Here is a 17,720-nt window from a genome sequence, read left to right as displayed (position 1 = left end):
TTCAGTCTAGTTTTAAAAGTAGTCAGAGTTGGGGAAAGTCTGACATCGTCGGGAAGTTTATTCCAGCTCATTATTTTTCTCTATCCTCTTGTTGTGGGGGAGAGTGGCTCGTAAATGCACATGCATCCTCTGCTGTTGCCATTTCTAATACAAAGACGGGATATGTAAGTGCTAAAAACTATAACATGACTGGCAATTAGAAGATGCAGTCAAAGTGTAGCCACGTAAATAAGACCACCCATAAAACGGCACAACCTGAAGAAACTGTCAAAAAGTGGTCAAAAACGGTCTGTAAAACAATCTCTGCAAAACTTTGACCAATGAACCACCATTCCATATTACATAGACTACAAGGAAGTGCTTTATATGTTGAAAAAAAATCATAGTGATAGGGCTGGGAGATATGGACCAAAACTGATATACCGGTGTTTTTAGGCCGAATGACGATATATACTGTATGGGTATCTAAAACAAAACATGCAAATGGCTTAAAGTTGCTTAAAGTGTTTGATGTTTGGATAACCAGTGTTGAGAGTACTCAGACTACTTTTTGTTGTAAGTAGTAATGTAACATATTGCTTATTCTTATAAAGTGCTTAGTTAGCAGTTACTATGCCAAATCAGTTTTTGTAAATTTTGTGCATTAACGTTACTTTTATAGCCTCTTGCTGGTATGTTGGGATAGCTGGAGCATTTACTCACTCACTACAATAAAAGGCAGATGACTGTTCAGTTTGAAACTGCTCTTCAGCCACCCAGCCGCAGGACTAGGTTGGTCTGCATGGGCTATGAGGAGAAGCAATTTTAAAGGCCTACTGAAATATGATTTTCTTATTTAAACGGGGATAGCAGGTCCATTCTATGTGTCATACTTGATAATTTCGCAATATTGCCATATTTTTGCTGAAAGGATTTAGTAGAGAACATCGACGATAAAGTTTGCAAATTTTGGTGCTAATAAAAAAAGCCTTGCCTGTACCGGAAGTAGCAGACGACATGCGCGTGATATCACGGGTTGTGGAGCTCTTCACATCTGAACATTGTTTACAATCATGGCCACCAGCAGGAAGAGCTATTCGGACCGAGAAAGCAACGATTTCCCCATTGATTTGAGCGAGGATGAAAAATTCATGGATGAGGAAAGTGAGAGTGAAGGACTATAAAAAGAAAACAAATATATATATATATATATATATATATATATATATATATATATATATGTTTTCTTTTTATATATATATTTTTCTTTTTTATATATATATATAAATTTTATATATATATATATATATATATATATATATATATATATATATATATATATATATATATATATATAAATATAAAAAATGTATATATATATATATATATATATATATAAATTAAAAAAAGACAAGAGGGCAGTGGGAGGGATACAGATAGCGAAGATGCTGTAAGAGGCGCCGTGGCAGCCGTGGGGGTGGCAGGACCACTCGGCCAGGCCCAACCGCAACAAGGGATAGAGCCAAACCGCTTTGAGCCCGACGCTGACGGTCAGGAGGACGAGCGCTGCTGATATTGATGCTGGAGTAGCAACGACATAGATTGCCTTCAGAATACAGAAGGGTAAAATGTTTTTTATTAATACACACAATACACTGTACTTTGTGTGTGTGGTCTAATCCAAACATGTTCGCTTGACATCTCCGTTCCATAGTACAGCTTGACTGTCATCTTTCGGGAATGTAAACAATGAAACATTGGCTGTGTTTGTTTTGCTAAAGGCCCGGCCGCAATACACCGCTTCCCACCTACAGCTTTCTTCTTTGATGTCTCCATTGTTTATTGAACAAATTGCAAATGATTAACCAACACAGATGTCCAGAATACTGTGGAATTTTGCGATGAAAACAGACGATTAATAGCTGGCCACAATGCTGGAACAAAATGTCTCTACAATCCGTGACGTCACGCGCACGCGCCATCATACCGGACGTTTTCAGGAGGATATTTTGCCGCGAAATTTAAAATTGCAATTTAGTAAACTAAACCAGCCGTATTGGCATGCGTTGCAATGTTAAGATTTCATCTTTGATATATAAACTATCAGACTGCGTGGTTGGTAGTAGTGGGTTTCGGTAGGCCTTTAAGCCAAGGAGTAGCTAAACATTTGACACATCAAGTGAACAGCAGAGAGGAACTATCGCTAACTGCTGTGCTAAGTCGCTAACAGAACTGAACAACATAAACAGATAAGATTAGTGATAAAGTCACTCCAAGCAGACATACTGTGTAAGTTCTCAAGCAAATTGGTGTATGTATAAATAAAGCTATAGTCCCTTACCTATAGCCAAAAATGTAATCAGTGACGAAAGCATTACATCACTCAGGAGTTAAGAAGTCAGCACCTAAGCCACCATATTCTTTAAAAAGTTTGTTGTGTTGCATCGTTGTGTGTCAGACAAGCCTACGTAAAGACGCAAGGTGTGGGGTTGAGCCAAAGAATGCCCTGGGCTACACCAGTCATGCGCAGAGAAGAGCGAACAGCCATAACAAAGGCACACTGAAAGATTTTGTCTCAAATATATATCTCTGTCTGAAATATACCGGTATTAAGTATAATAGCGGTATATCGCCCAGTCCTATAATATGACACCTTTAAAAGGAGCGGTTTGCGATTTGCTGAAGGTTACATTTTTTTTTTTTTTAAACCAAAAATGTAACAAAAACACCACCGGCTAGCTTTTTTACCATTTGTGGTTTAATAGAACATACATATGTTTTAGTGTCTTTATTTTTCACAATTAGTAATTATTTTAACTTAAGATGGTCAAAGTTGGTTCTAGAAATTTGTCTGGCGTTCTGGCTTGTCACTCACGCTGTCTTGCCCACATGTGCATTCAGAAATCACGTGCACATAAAAAAAAAACAGTCCAAGAGAAGCATCTATGTTGTTACATTCAATGATAGCTAAAGTGAAGAGAATTATATTTATATAGCGCTTTTTCCTCAAGTGACTTAAAGCGCTATACATTGTGAAAACCAATATCTAAGTTAAAATTAAACCAGTGTGGGTGGCACTGGGATCAGGTGGATAAAGTGTCTTGGCCAAAGACACAACGGCATTGACTCAGATGGCGGAAGCGGGGATATACCTGCAACCCTCAAGTTGCTGGCACGGCCGCTCTACCAACCGAGCTATACCGTTAGTAGCTAAACTTTGCTAATTCAGTATCATTAGCTGACCACACATTTTAAGCGGTTGCCACTTCAACACTAGATACAATGTAAATGTTGCATCCTGATCTGTAAACAAGACCGCATAGTCAGACTTGTTGATTACCAAAAGAAATGAATCAGCACATAGTTGAGTAAAATTAAGAGTTGGCACACCTGGGATGGCGTACAGCGCTCTGCTGTCATCGTGGTTAGCCAGAAAGGTCACTGCCTCTGTCTGGGATCGCTGAGACTGTCAAATGAAACATGAAAATATTCATCCTGACAAACTTCAGTCAAATAGCATGATCAGAAAGGTGTGTGTTTACGAGAAAAACTGAACCACGATAGTGTGGGACACTGAAGTATATTTTTATTCAATAACAGAAAGTTACATATTACCCTTGCCCACTGGGTCTTACGGTGAGATACATACCGGTTGCTGTCAACTCTGACCTCTCATCCGTCAGCAACATAAACAACAACGGTTCCTACTGTTACACGACAGAGAAGCAAGCCAAAGGAAACTAATAAATGCAGAACATTATCTAATAATAACTACTGCAGTTGTTTTTATTTAATTCTATTGTATTGCTTTTTAAAACAGTATTTATTAGCTAAAAGTTTTTTTATTTTTATTTTTAAAAGACATGGTACATGTTAAGATTGTGGTGGTATTGGGGGGGCAAACACGGATTAAATTGATTTCAATTCCTTTCAATGGGTGGAGTTGACTTGAGTTACGAGTGTTTACATTTTTTGAGCTTGTTCGTGGAACCAATAGAGCAGGTAAGAGAGTACTGGATATTAGTGATACTGATTAGTAAGACGGCAGAACATGTGTTAACATGTTTTTTGTTGTCTTGTCATCGTTTTTGTAAGTCCATATCTTAGCTTTAACCAAAAAGGCTATGCTGCTAGAAGTTGTTGTTAGACATTGGCAGCAGTGCTGTATGGACGCCAGAGAACTACAGAAAATATGCACCCTGTGCTGGCCCACAACAAACCCCACTGCTAGGTGCAAGCGCAGAGGACGTGGCATAGGTGGTGTGAGAAAGCAGAAGCGGGGCGAGCACAGAGAGATCCAGGCTAGGTTAACCCCATACAAGATGGTTAGTCCATTGATCACCCTGGCCAATGTTGGCTCTCAGTACAACCAAAAGGGCCATGTACGTTTACTGAGAAATACCCAAAGGGCTCTGAGAAAATGGTGTTTACACATTCACTAAAACATGGCTTAAGTGGTGGTGTTAAATGTATATTTATTGATGTCTACGCATCTGATGCTTTTTTTGGGCTGTAAAAATAACGAAAATAAAGCATTTATCAAATAAATGATGTGTATTTAAGTGAAAATGTTTGTGGAAGACATTCTGACAATAACTTTGCATTTGTATCCAAATATTCAGCTTTATTTAAAAAAAAATGTTTTAATTATGCAAGCAAGCTATAGCCTGTGATTAATCATGGTTGATCTGATAACTAAAAAAAAAGAAATCTTTTTGTCAGCACTGTTATTTTTAGCATTTAACAAAAAATTCAGGTTGTTTGTAAAAAGATGACACTTGTTGTTTTATTGTTGTCACACCATCTTAGACTTATGATGCAAGCAGTAGGAAATGGATGGATGGAAGGCCAATTATGAAAATTAGACAATCGAGCCATCAATACCAACACCCCTACCACTCCACCCCAACCATTTAATGGATGTGAGGGCAATCTCTGGACTTCAAGAGCTGAAGAGTGAATTTAACTGTTTTGCAACAAGTAACCACTAGATGTCAGAAAAGGCCTTACAAACACACTGACTTACAATGTGAGGGCAATCTCTGGTATCAATCAGAACTTGGTAGTAAGTGTGCGTCTTTCCTTTCACTTCTTTTGATCCATGGGCACCAGGGTTTTCAGGTTTGCTGGGTATAATAAAGAAAAAACAACAACATGTGTTTACCACTAGAGACACGAGTAATGGCAAGAATATACTCTCGCATCGCGTACCTTGCATCTGCCCCTACGGCGTCTTGTTTGATTTATATTTCTTCCGTGCGGGGCTGGTGCCAGACTTTTAATTATCTTTCAAAACACTAAGGGGCAATGTCTCCAGAAGGAGTAACTGCAGCCATTGTTGTCATTCAAAATCATCAGATTACATTTAATGGACGTTTTACTTATAAACCATAGAAAAATACGTACCTAAAAATGGACCGCGGAACTTCTGAACGAGTCATGGCAGAGGACGCTATTATTATTCTCAACGCTATTCGGCCATTCAAGACATGGGACAAGAAAGAGTTATCATGTACTAGAGATGCGCGGATTGCGGTCTCATCCGCGGATAAACCGCAGGTCGGGCGGGTGACATGACAAAAAAATTGATTTTAAATAGATTCGGGCGGGTGGTGGCGGTTGAACCATTCGGAAATATTTAATATATATAGTTCAAGATTTGGCAACCTTTACAACTCAAAGAGCCATTTTGACCCGTGACACAAAGTGAAGAAGACAATAGGAGCCGCAAACATTCTTGCGTATATCTGCTGGCGGTCACCCAGATAACAATAATAAGGGCGTGCTATGAAGCCATTGCCTTTGACGCCTTCTACAACATGTACAAACTGCTTGCCAGTCCAGCAATATGCTGTATGTGGCTTCCGCAGATACACGTACTCGACTGCAAGGTATACTGGGTGATACAGAGTACACTTATGGTTGTGATATAAACAACTTTAAAACTCTTACTAATATGCGCCACACTGTGAAGCCACACCAAACAAGAATGACAAACACATTTCGAGAGAACATCCTCACAGTAACACAACATAAACGCAACGCAAAAAATACCCAGAATCCTTTGCATCCATGAAAATTCCTGACTATATTATACACCCCGCTAGCACAAAGTTTATTGCCTGTGTTCAGAGATCCTCCTCTGCAAAAACTGACCAATCGCAGCCCTGCGTTCCGTGTCACCGGCGACGCGAACCAAGCATTTTTTGGAGGCGCACAAAGGCTACGCCGAAGAAGGGAAGGGGGGACGACGGCAACGCCTACCCAAGCTACGCGACACGAGACTATACACCAGGCTTAACTTAAAATAGTCGACTTGAATAGGGGTTTACCTGTCAGACAATGGCGGTGTGATATCTCTGTCGTAGAGTCGGGCATGCCATGGAAACAAGACAATACCTCGGTAGCCAAACACGCTGTGGAGAAATAGCTGTGAAAAAGACAAAACAGAGATATGGGCTAAACCTCAGATCAGATATGGAAGGTTGAAATAATTGTGAATATACAGTATGCATATATTGCAGTATATTATCAAGAGTGATTCATATTCTATTAGCTAATCTGTGCGTGGAAGTGAGGTAACTAACATGGTTATGGAAGTTTTTACCTGTCCTGTTTCGTATTTGCCGTGCTGCTTCAGAGCCTCAAATATCCCCACAGTCTCCAAAATCTTCCCTTCGGGCCTGTTCCTGCCACACATAGGCAACATCAATACACAGTGGCTTTCATTTATGTCAAACTACCTTTGGCCATCACAGTGAGTGGGAGATACTACGGACAGTAGGTGCTGCGATAGGGTTTCTATGCTGCCCATTTCCATTACCACTCTTCCATGAATGAGATTGGCTAATACCGATCACATGTATCAACTGTAAATTTTTAACTACAACTATGTCGACGACTCTTTTATGTCGATTAACTTCTCAGGTCAACCGCCTTCCTCTTATTACTAAAATATATATGCTTAAATTGAGGTCGTAGGAAAGTATTTAGACCCCTTTACATTTTTCAATCTTTGTGTCATTGCACCCATTTGCTAAAATCAAAAAATGATTTCATTTATTGAAAACCACTGCTTCTCATCCAACCTGATGGAGCGAGAGAGGAGCTGCAAAGAGGAATGGGCGAAACTGCCCAGAAATAGCTGTGCCAAGCTTGTGGCATTGTATTCAAAAAGATTTGAGGCTGTAATTTCTGCCAAAGGTGCATCAACAAAGTAATGGGCAAAGGGTCTGAATAATGATGTACATGTGATTTTTCAGTTTTTTAAATTTTAATACATTTCCAAACGCTTCTCTTTTTTTTCTGTAAAGATGTGTTGCTGAGTGCAACTTTTTGAGAAATAAAATGGAAAGTTTTTAATTTGAGCAAATGGTTGCAATGAAAAAGAGTGAAACGTTAAAAAAGTGGTCTGAATACTTTCCGTACTGTATATTGGCAATGACTTTGTTCCGTTTCTGTCAACATGTTTTGTAGCTTTGTAACTTGATCATTATTGCTAGGCAGCATGAAACGACAACTACGGCATAATTACCGTCTATTCTCTGGGCATTCAATTGTTCGCAACTGGATTGTTCGGTTTGTCTTGGAAGACGTTCCGCCTCTCATCAAAGTAGGTTTTCATCAGTTCATGCTCATAGCCTCTAAGACTATAACTACTTTAACATTGCAGGGCTAAAGTGGCCGAAATCTGATTTTTTTTCCATCTGACCGTTTACTCTGCAAGTAGAATGTGATATTTATCAGACACAATGTTATTATATATATATATATAAATAAATAAATAAATAAATGGGTTGTACTTGTATAGCGCTTTTCTACCTTCAAGGTACTCAAAGCGCTTTGACACTACTTCCACATTTACCCATTCACACACACATTCACACACTGATGGAGGGAGCTGCCATGCAAAGCGCCAACCAGCACCCATCAGGAGCAAGGGTGAAGTGTCTTGCTCAGGACACAACGGACGTGACGAGGTTGGTACTAGGTGGGATTTGAACCAGGGACCCTCGGGTTGCGCACGGGCACTCTTCCACTGCGCCACGCCGTCCCAATTTAACATTCAATCAATCAATCAATGTTTACTTATATAGCCCTAAATCACTAGTGTCTCAAAAGGCTGCACAAACCACCACGACATCCTCGGTAGGCCCACATAAGGGCAAGGAAAACTCACACCCAGTGGGACATCGGTGACAATAATGATCCAGTGGGACGTCTGTGACAATAATGATTATGAGAACCTTAGAGAGGAGGAAAGCAATGGATGTCGAGCGGGTCTAACATGATACTGTGAAAGTTCAATCCACAATGGATCCAACACAGTCGCGAGAGTCCAGTCCAAAGCGGGTCCAACTCAGCAGCGAGAGTCCCGTTCACAGCGGAGCCAGCAGGAAACCATCCCAAGCGGAGGCGGATCAGCAGCGCAGAGATGTCGAGGCGGATCAGCAGCGCAGAGATGTCCCCAGCCGATACACAGGCAAGCAGTACATGGCCACCGGATCGGACCGGACCCCCTCCACAGGGGAGAGTGGGACATAGAAGAAAAAGAAAAGAAACAGCAGATCAACTGGTCTAAAAAGGGAGTCTATTTAAAGGCTACAGTATACAAATGAGTTTTAAGGTGAGACTTAAATGCTTCTACTGAGGTGGCATCTCGAACTGTTACCGGGAGGGCATTCCAGAGTACTGGAGCCCGAACGGAAAACGCTCTATAGCCCGCAGACTTTTTTTGGGCTTTGGGAATCACTAACAAGCCGGAGTCCTTTGAACGCAGATTTCTTGCCGGGACATATGGTACAATACAATCGGCAAGATAGGATGGAGCTAGACCGTGTAGTATTTTATACGTAAGTAGTAAAACCTTAAAGTCACATCTTAAGTGCACAGGAAGCCAGTGCAGGTGAGCCAGTACAGGCGTAATGTGATCAAACTTTCTTGTTCTTGTCAAAAGTCTAGCAGCCGCATTTTGTACCAACTGTAATCTTTTAATGCTAGACATGGGGAGACCCGAAAATAATACGTTACAGTAGTCGAGGCGAGACGTAACAAACGCATGGATAATGATCTCAGCGTCTTTAGTGGACAGAATGGAGCGAATCTTAGCGATATTACGGAGATGAAAGAAGGCCGTTTTAGTAACGCTTTTAATGTGTGCCTCAAAGGAGAGAGTTGGGTCGAAGATAATACCCAGATTCTTTACCGTGTCGCCTTGTTTAATTGTTTGGTTGTCAAATGTTATAGTTGTATTATTAAATAGAGTTCGGTGTCTAGCAGGACCGATAATCAGCATTTCCGTTTTTTTGGCGTTGAGTTGCAAAAAGTTAGCGGACATCCATTGTTTAATTTCATTAAGACACGCCTCCAGCTGACTACAATCCGGCGTGTTGGTCAGCTTTAGGGGCATGTAGAGTTGGGTGTCATCAGCATAACAGTGAAAGCTAACACCGTATTTGCGTATGATGTCACCTAGCGGCAGCATGTAGATGCTGAAGAGTGCAGGGCCAAGGACCGAACCCTGGGGAACTCCACACGTTACCTTAATGTAGTCCGAGGTCACATTGTTATGGGAGACACACTGCATCCTATCAGTAAGATAAGAGTTAAACCAAGACAGGGCTAAGTCTGACATACCAATTCGTGTTTTGATACGTTCTAATAAAATATTATGATCGACGGTATCGAAAGCAGCGCTAAGATCGAGGAGCAGCAACATAGATGACGCATCAGAATCCATCGTTAGCAATAGATCATTAGTCATTTTTGCGAGGGCTGTCTCCGTCGAGTGATTTGCCCTGAAACCGGATTGAAAGGTTTCACATAGATTGTTAGACGCTAAGTGTTCATTTAACTGCTCCGCAACAATTTTTTCGAGGATTTTTGAAATAAAGGGAAGGTGAGACACCGGTCGGTAGTTTACCATGAGGTCAGGATCGAGGTTAGGTCTTTTAAGAAGAGGATGAATAACCGCTTTTTTGAATGCTAGGGGAACAGTGCCCGAGGAAAGTGATAAGTTTATAATATTTAGCACTGATGGACCTAATAATACAAAGAGCTCCTTGATCAGTTTCCCAGGAAGAGGGTCAAGTAAACATGTTGTTTGTTTTATTCCATTTACACGTTGTAACAATTCCTCTAATGTTATTTCCTCAAAACGAGAGAAACTATTTTGGAGGGCAGTATCCGCCGTATATACAATCGTGTCAGTGTTAATAGAACCCCGTTGTAGCTGGGACGCATTGTCTTTAATCTCCTTTCTAATGACTTCAATTTTCTTACTAAAGAATTGCATAAAGTCATCAGCTGAGTGGGTGGAGCTACTGGAAGGAGTCCCTTGTTGGGTTAGCGATGCTACCGTACTAAACAAAAATTTAGGATCGTTTTTATTACGGTGGATGAGATTTGAGTAATAATTAGCTTTAGCTAAGGTAAGCATGCGTTTATAAGTTATTAAACCATCACTAAATGCTTGATGGTGCACCTCAAGTTTAGTCGTGCGCCATTTGCGTTCCAGCTTTCTGCATAATAATTTCTGAGCTCTAGTTTCTTCTGTAAACCACGGGGTGCGCTTTTTTGGAGCCTTTTTTAACTTTAGCGGTGCTATGTTATCAATGGTTTCGCGCAGGGCGTCGTTAAAGTTGTTAGTGAGGTTATCAATAGAGCCCACATACTTTGGGAATGGTGCCATTACCGAGGGCAGTAGGTCAGCAAGAGTTGTCGTTGTGGCCGTATTAATGTTGCGGCTGCTATAGCAGTTATTATTATTATTAGTTTGACGAACATGCGTCTGAACCTCGAATTTTATAAGGTAATGATCGGACAATACTTTAGTATACGGGAGTATCGTAACTTTGGAAGCGGTGATACCCCTGACAAGCACTAGGTCTATCGTATTACCGTTGCGATGCGTGGGTTCATTTATTATTTGTGTGAGACCACAGCTATCAATTATAGTCTGGAGCGCTACGCACGGTGGGTCCGATGGGGTATTCATATGGATATTAAAGTCCCCCATTATGATTATATTATCGGCGTGTGTCACTAGATCAGCAACGAACTCTGAGAATTCATTGATAAAGTCCGAACAGGGCCCTGGGGGGCGGTAGATAACAGCCAGGTGTAGAGGCAGCGGTGTGACAGACCTCATAGTAAGCACCTCAAACGATTTATAATTATTATTTATGTTAGGACTAAGGTTAAAGTTTTCGTTGTATATTAGTGCGACCCCCCCACCCCTTTTAAGCGGACGGGCAATATGCGCATGTGTAAAGTTAGGAGGACATGCCTCATTTAGCGCAAAAAAGTCGTTTGGTTTAAGCCAGGTTTCACTGAGACCGATGACGTTAAGATTGTTGTCTCTGATGATATCATTAACTAACAACGTTTTGGGAGACAATGATCTTATGTTTAAAAAACCTATATTATAGGTAGTGGGCTGTTTTAGGGAATTTTTGATCAAATTATCCGTAGTAGCAATATTAATAATGTTGTGTTTATTATGCCCAGTGCATTCAGTATAATTACGACCATATCTAGGAATTGATACGACGGGAATGTTCCGATTGTTTGATTGTTGCTTTGATAAACTGCACGCATCATGGTTAGCCTCCTCAGTAACGGGGATTTTCCGATTGTTTGTTTGTTGCTTTGATAAACTGCACGCATCATAGTTAGCCACCTCAGTAAAACACATGTCCAACTCTGAAACACTCAAAGCAGAAAAAACTTGTTCTAATTTAACTGACTCCTTACCCAGACCAGTAGTCTCGCATCCTTTATTTAAATCCGTCTTCAGGGTGGAGGGAAGTGGTGTTCTGTGGGGATTAGCCTTCTGCTTTGTTTTTAGACCCGCTCGACATCCGCGTTTCCGATCACACCGCTGGCGTCTGCTCCGTAGACGGCCCCCGCTGCTACTAGACTCCGCTGCTTCACAGGCCGCTGGATGTAGCCGCCGACGTATCCCCATGCTAGTTAGCATGTTTAGCATGCCCGCGTCTATCAGTCCAAAACGGCCCGATATGTCCATATCCAGAAGTGTCTGGCGGTCGTACGTGATCACGGAGTGACCACGATGCGAGCCAGCCATGAAGTCTGCAGAACTGTCCGGCATTTCCGCCAAATGTTCCATCTTTAGCAAGAGCACCGCAGTGTCGCAGCCCGTCCGGGCGCCGCCATCTTGCCAACATTGCCAACATATATATATATATATATATATATATATATAAAAACGTGCAGAAACTCCAATGTGGCTTCAACGTCACTTGCATGCACAGTTCGATAAAATGAAAACAAAGGAAATTGACCGGATTCCGTAAATGAACGAGGAAGTTCCAACAACTACTACAAAATAAAAAAAGTCGCCACACCTAAAATTTGTGTTTTCTTACGTGAAAATTAATTACAGTAATATAATGTATGAATTAATATATATATAGTGTAATATATTTGTGAGGGTTCTCATCTTTTATGGCTGTTAAATAGAGGCAACACAGACATCGGCGTGAATCTCACTTTTCAACTCACTTACGTAAACAAACTACGCAATGTATGTAACATGCAAGCAAATACGCTACAGCGTCAATTCCGGTCCTTCAACTATTGCCATTTCTTCGGAATCAAAATATGTATTCATATATTACTTATTTCCTATTTTTGGCACACTACTGAAAAGTGTTGCACCAAAGATTGAGCCGTTAACAATGTTTTTGCTCACCAAAATTGGATGTTGTGATTAAGAATTCACTTCCGCTGGCGAAATGAGTCTTTTCCCGCGCACACGAATGCCGCAGCTCACCCAAAGCAGCCGAAAACGTCACATACGTGTCGCATTTAGGTCGCATTGACAGTTAGACTTAAGCCACATTTGAAAAAAATCTAATTCTAAACAGATTTTGACTCCCTCCTGAATATGATGCGAAAAATATCAGATTTGAAACACTTTGGAGCGTTTAGACTGGTAAAAAAATCCAATCTGTCAGTTGAGGCAAAAAAAAAAAAATCTGATTTGGTGTGTAGTGTAAACGGGTCCTGTATCTGACAAATTTAAATCTGAAGATGAACTGACAAACCCTAGTTGGATGAAAGGCGAAACCTCTTCTAGGACCAACTGAACAGTACAGTTGCAATTGATTGAACCCCCTGAGAATACAATAACCTGGATGAATGAAAACATCAATAGACAACAGTCTAGTTACACATTATTCAAATGTGAATACAGTGACTTCCTGTCCAGTGCAAAGTAATCTACAAAATAAAATCATGAGCGTATTAAAATTTGGATTCTAAATGAAGTGATTGTGTGGAGTTCCACCCAAGTGGCGTTGTAGCACTCTGGCTGGTACCCAACTAGCAAAGTGCGGTACACAGATTCCAACAGCAGGGTGTCAAAAAAGTGCTACTTCAGTTCGAGGAATGTAACGTTTATGAAATAAATCTGAACCGGTTCTGAGCGTGGGTCATTTGGATCATGTGTTTTTCTCTCTCGGTTTTACTACTCAGTTTGGAGCGTGGGTGTAGTTGCGATCAAACGCATACGTATTGTGCAATGTGAGGCAAAGGAGAAGCAGGAGTTGGAGGCATTTGTGTTGAAGACATGACGAGCTATCTTTTTTTTAAACAAAGAGAGATAGAGGCTACGTCCATGTCAATATAAGGTCTGCTGTATGGGAACACTTTGGCAAACTTGGCAAATCTTCCGGAATCACTGCAAGACTAATGAATATTGCCCTTACCTGCAGAGATCCAGACTGAAGTTAAAAATCACCCGGATTGTGATGTTTTTGTGCTGATATAAAATATTGTAAGATTTTGCCCGAATGTATATATATAAATAATATCACATCATCGATTGGAAAATGCATTTTTAGACAATGTGATTTGCCTGAGCGGCTAAGAGACTCTGAGAGTAACAAGCAAAAAGCGGTAGAAAATGGATTAGAAAGGACAGATTTAAAAAAAAAAAAAAACTTTTTTAACATGGGACTTCCCGTGGGCCAGATCTCGAAAGCTGGCCATATTTTGGGTACCACTGCTGTACATCAACAATATGATTTGCCTGAGTATCTCGAGAGGACAAAAAAAAAAAAAGTACTAGACATAACATAATCTCCATGCTCTTTGCTCCTCTCATTATCCCGAGAGAGACCCCTATATTCAGCCACTGAAGACGACTTCGTGCCCAGAGCTTCTTTTTTTTCAACGTTTTGAGGGTTAAAGCCTTACATTTTTTTTCTTAGAATTTTTCCACCTAAATAGTTTGACTTGTGTCCTATTATATTGTCTTTTGAATGTGTGACTATAATAGTCGATCTTTTTACAGATATTTAATGTAAAATGTGTGTTTAGTATCAACAGATATCTTTTTCTTGTTAGATTGTATAGTTTTGCTCTATTTTTCTATAATGTAACACAGGCTGCAGTTGGTTTGGATATATATATATTATTCTGCCCTCACTGAACGATGAATAGGTCAATGGTCCTGTAAACTGCACTTTTTATTTTATTTTGCCTATCATTCACAACCATTGTGAGAGACAAGAACACACGTCTTTCTTTTTCTTTTTAGAGATCAAGAAGATGCTAGCAAAATGTGGCTAATGGGAGTAACTGTTGCAGCCTTCAAAGTCCTCTAAAACAACTTCAAAACCCTTCATCAACATTTTATATACACGCACCAGACTGCAAGTATATTATATATATATATATATATATATATATATATATATATATATATATATATATATATATATATATGTACAATATTTACCATACTTTGGTAATTTTAAGCAATACTGTAACTTCTTTCTTCGGCGCATTTATGTCCGTTTCCATAGCAGCTTTTGACTTCCGGCGACAAAAGTGTGTTTATACTTCTGGAAACATTTGCAAATGTGTTCTAACCATGGCAGACTTGATAACGGAAAACAAAGATAACTATTTTTGGACAAATGAGGATTCACAACCTTATCTTTTTTTAACCTGAATATACAGAGGATGGACTGTTGGTTATAGAACCAGCACAAACAAAGAGTGTGGGAGGTCGGCGCGACTTGGTCACGCAGCAAATGTGGAACTTTGAGCCAAACTATGCCGAGTTAAATGGTGTGCTTACCCAAAGTCAACTGCAAGCGTACTCAGCTTGACCAAACACACAACTGTTCATCAGTGAGTCACTATCAGAGGTGTAACACGCTACATTTACTCCGTTACATTTACTTGATTAACTTTTGGGATAAATTTTACTTCTACGAGTAGTTTTTATGGAACATACTTTTACTTTTACTTGAATATATTTATAGAGAAGAAACGCTACTTTTACTCCGTTCCATTCATCTACCTTCAGCTTGCTACTCGCTACTTTTTTTTTATCGATCTATTAATGTTTGTTTTGGTTAATGACAGAGCTTCAAAGTGGAATCTACGCATGCCTGCGTTTCACCAATCACATGCAGTCACTGGTGACGTTGGACATATCAAACAGAGCCAGGCGGTCACATGACCCGACTTAAACAAGTTGAAAAACGTATTCGGGTGTTACCATATAGTGGTCAATAGTACGGAATATGTACTGTACTGTGCAATCAAATAAAAGTTTCAATCAATCAAAAGTGTAAAGGAAAAAAGAAACTTTTTATTTCAACCGTTCTTCCCGTCAAAAGCCTAAAGACTGATCGCACAGTTCCTGTTTTCACAATAAAAGTCCCGCTCCATCGCGCCTGCACTAACAAAATAAGAGTCTCCGAAAGCCAGCGCAAACAAGCTAGCAAACTACGGAGTTTGCCGCCAATGTATCTATTGTAAAGTGTATAAAAAATGAATATGGAAGCTGGACAGATAAGATGCCAAAAACCAACGACTTTCATGTGGTATTAGACAGACAAGAGGAACTTTTTTTCTCCTCCATTTGAAAACGTGGACGTCTGATTCCAATCAATGCAAGTCATCAGAATCAGGTAATACACCAACTTATAATCTTGTCTTCATGAAAGATAGGAATCTATATGTTAAACATGCATGTATATTCAACACCTTCAACATGTGAAGAAAAACGGCAAAATAAATATAATTGATATACTGTATATATAAATGTATGTATGGATATATATATATATATATATATATACACATACGTGTGTGTATAAATGATTTGTGTGTGTATGTATGATATGTGTGTGTATAAATATGTGTGTGTGTATGTATATGTATATACGAGGTAGATCACCTCGACTTGGTCATTTACTAAGTAATTGATAAACGTTGAAAAACTTATTGGGGTGTTACCATTTAGTGGTCAATTGTACGGAATATGTACTGTACTGTACAATCTACTAAGACAAGTTTTAATCAATCAATCAAATCAATGAATGCCTACTGAGGCTATGGTGCTGTTAAGTTATTGTGGCTCAAAGTGCCATTTTTTTATTTTATTTTAATGTACTATTATTTAATATATATTATTTTTTTTAGTTGCTTAAGAGATATTCCTGGCTCTGAATTTGCTCATTGCTATTTTTATGTGTTTGTGCATTATTATGTTGCCGTAATCAGGTTACTCATTAGTTACTCAGTACTTGAGTAGTTTTTTCACAACATACTTTTTACTTTTACTCAAGTAAATATTTGGGTGACTACTCCTTACTTTTACTTGAGTAATAAATCTCTAAAGTAACAGTACTCTTACTTGAGTATAATTTCTGGCTACTCTACCCACCTCTGGTCACTATATTATTTATGGCAAATGCAGCGCTTCACCGTACATTACAGTACATACGCTGTCAAGCTAGCTGTGTACAAACAAAACATGAAATGATAAATAATGATAAATGGGTTGTATTTGTATAGCACTTTTCTACCTTTCAAGGTACTCAAAGCGCTTTGACACTACTTCAACATTTACCCATTCACACACTGATGAAGGGAGCTGCCATGCAAAGCGCTAACCAGCACCCATCAGGAGCAAGGGTGAAGTGTCTTGTTTAGGACACAACGGACGTGACGAGGTTGTTAATAGGTGGCGATTGAACCAGGGACCCTCGGGTTGCGCACGGCCACTCTTCCACTGCGCCACGCCGTCCCTGATGTGGGTTTATACTTTATAGATACTGCAATATGTTGTTCATGTTTTTCAGTCAGTACAGATAGTTGTCCATTGCATAGTGTTGTGCATTACAAAACTAAAAAGCCATTTAGTTGTTGACGCAGTTACTAGCTTACTTCTTACCATAGATCGCGAGCTTATGGCTAATCGTAGCATGGCGATGTGTTGCAAAACAGTTTCTCAGTGTTCACTCTTACAATATCAATGTTGCTGCGGCTTGGTTGTTATACAGGTTACGGAAGATAGTTGAAGTATTGTTGGCAGTTTTTAGATGCATTTTAAAAGTTATTTAGAGGCAGAATGCATTGCTCCCATTAGCTGCATTGCTAGCCACTTAGGAAATAATTACTACAAGTTAGTATGCAAAAAAAAAAACCTCTCTCTTCTCGTCTCTCATAAGAGTTGTGAACGATAAGCAAAATTCCCCCAAAAAAGTGCAGTTTTCTTTTAATTTAAAGATGGAAAAATCTTCCAACTTCCATCCCTCCATTTTCCACTGCTAATTCCCTTCGGGTTCGCGTGGGGCGCTGGACCTATCTCAGCTACAATCAGGCGGAAGGCGGGAATACACCCTGAACAAGTCACCGGGCCAACGCAGATAGACAAACAACATTCACACTCACACACTAAGGCAAATTTAGTG

At 39.8% G+C, this 17,720-nt stretch overlaps 1 protein-coding gene across 2 annotated transcripts in view; it reads right to left on the bottom strand.

Annotated features, from left to right (window-relative positions):
* The window catches only part of poldip2 (polymerase (DNA-directed), delta interacting protein 2), a 34,002-nt gene that overhangs the window by 10,776 nt on the left and 5,506 nt on the right, over positions 1-17,720 (bottom strand). The window contains exons 2-5 of one of the 2 annotated variants that reach the window (XM_061918816.1): positions 6,587-6,668; positions 6,312-6,409; positions 5,006-5,105; positions 3,370-3,445 (exon numbers count right to left, since the gene is read on the bottom strand). In XM_061918816.1, coding sequence (XP_061774800.1) covers positions 3,370-3,445; positions 5,006-5,105; positions 6,312-6,409; positions 6,587-6,668 — 356 coding nt within the window. The remainder of the gene's footprint in view (positions 1-3,369; positions 3,446-5,005; positions 5,106-6,311; positions 6,410-6,586; positions 6,669-17,720) is intronic. The other variant, XM_061918817.1, reaches the window with a different exon arrangement.

Source organism: Nerophis ophidion, linkage group LG13 (genome assembly GCF_033978795.1).
Source record: "Nerophis ophidion isolate RoL-2023_Sa linkage group LG13, RoL_Noph_v1.0, whole genome shotgun sequence".
NCBI classification, from domain to species: domain Eukaryota; kingdom Metazoa; phylum Chordata; class Actinopteri; order Syngnathiformes; family Syngnathidae; genus Nerophis; species Nerophis ophidion.
This window is presented reverse-complemented; position numbering and strand designations above follow the sequence as displayed.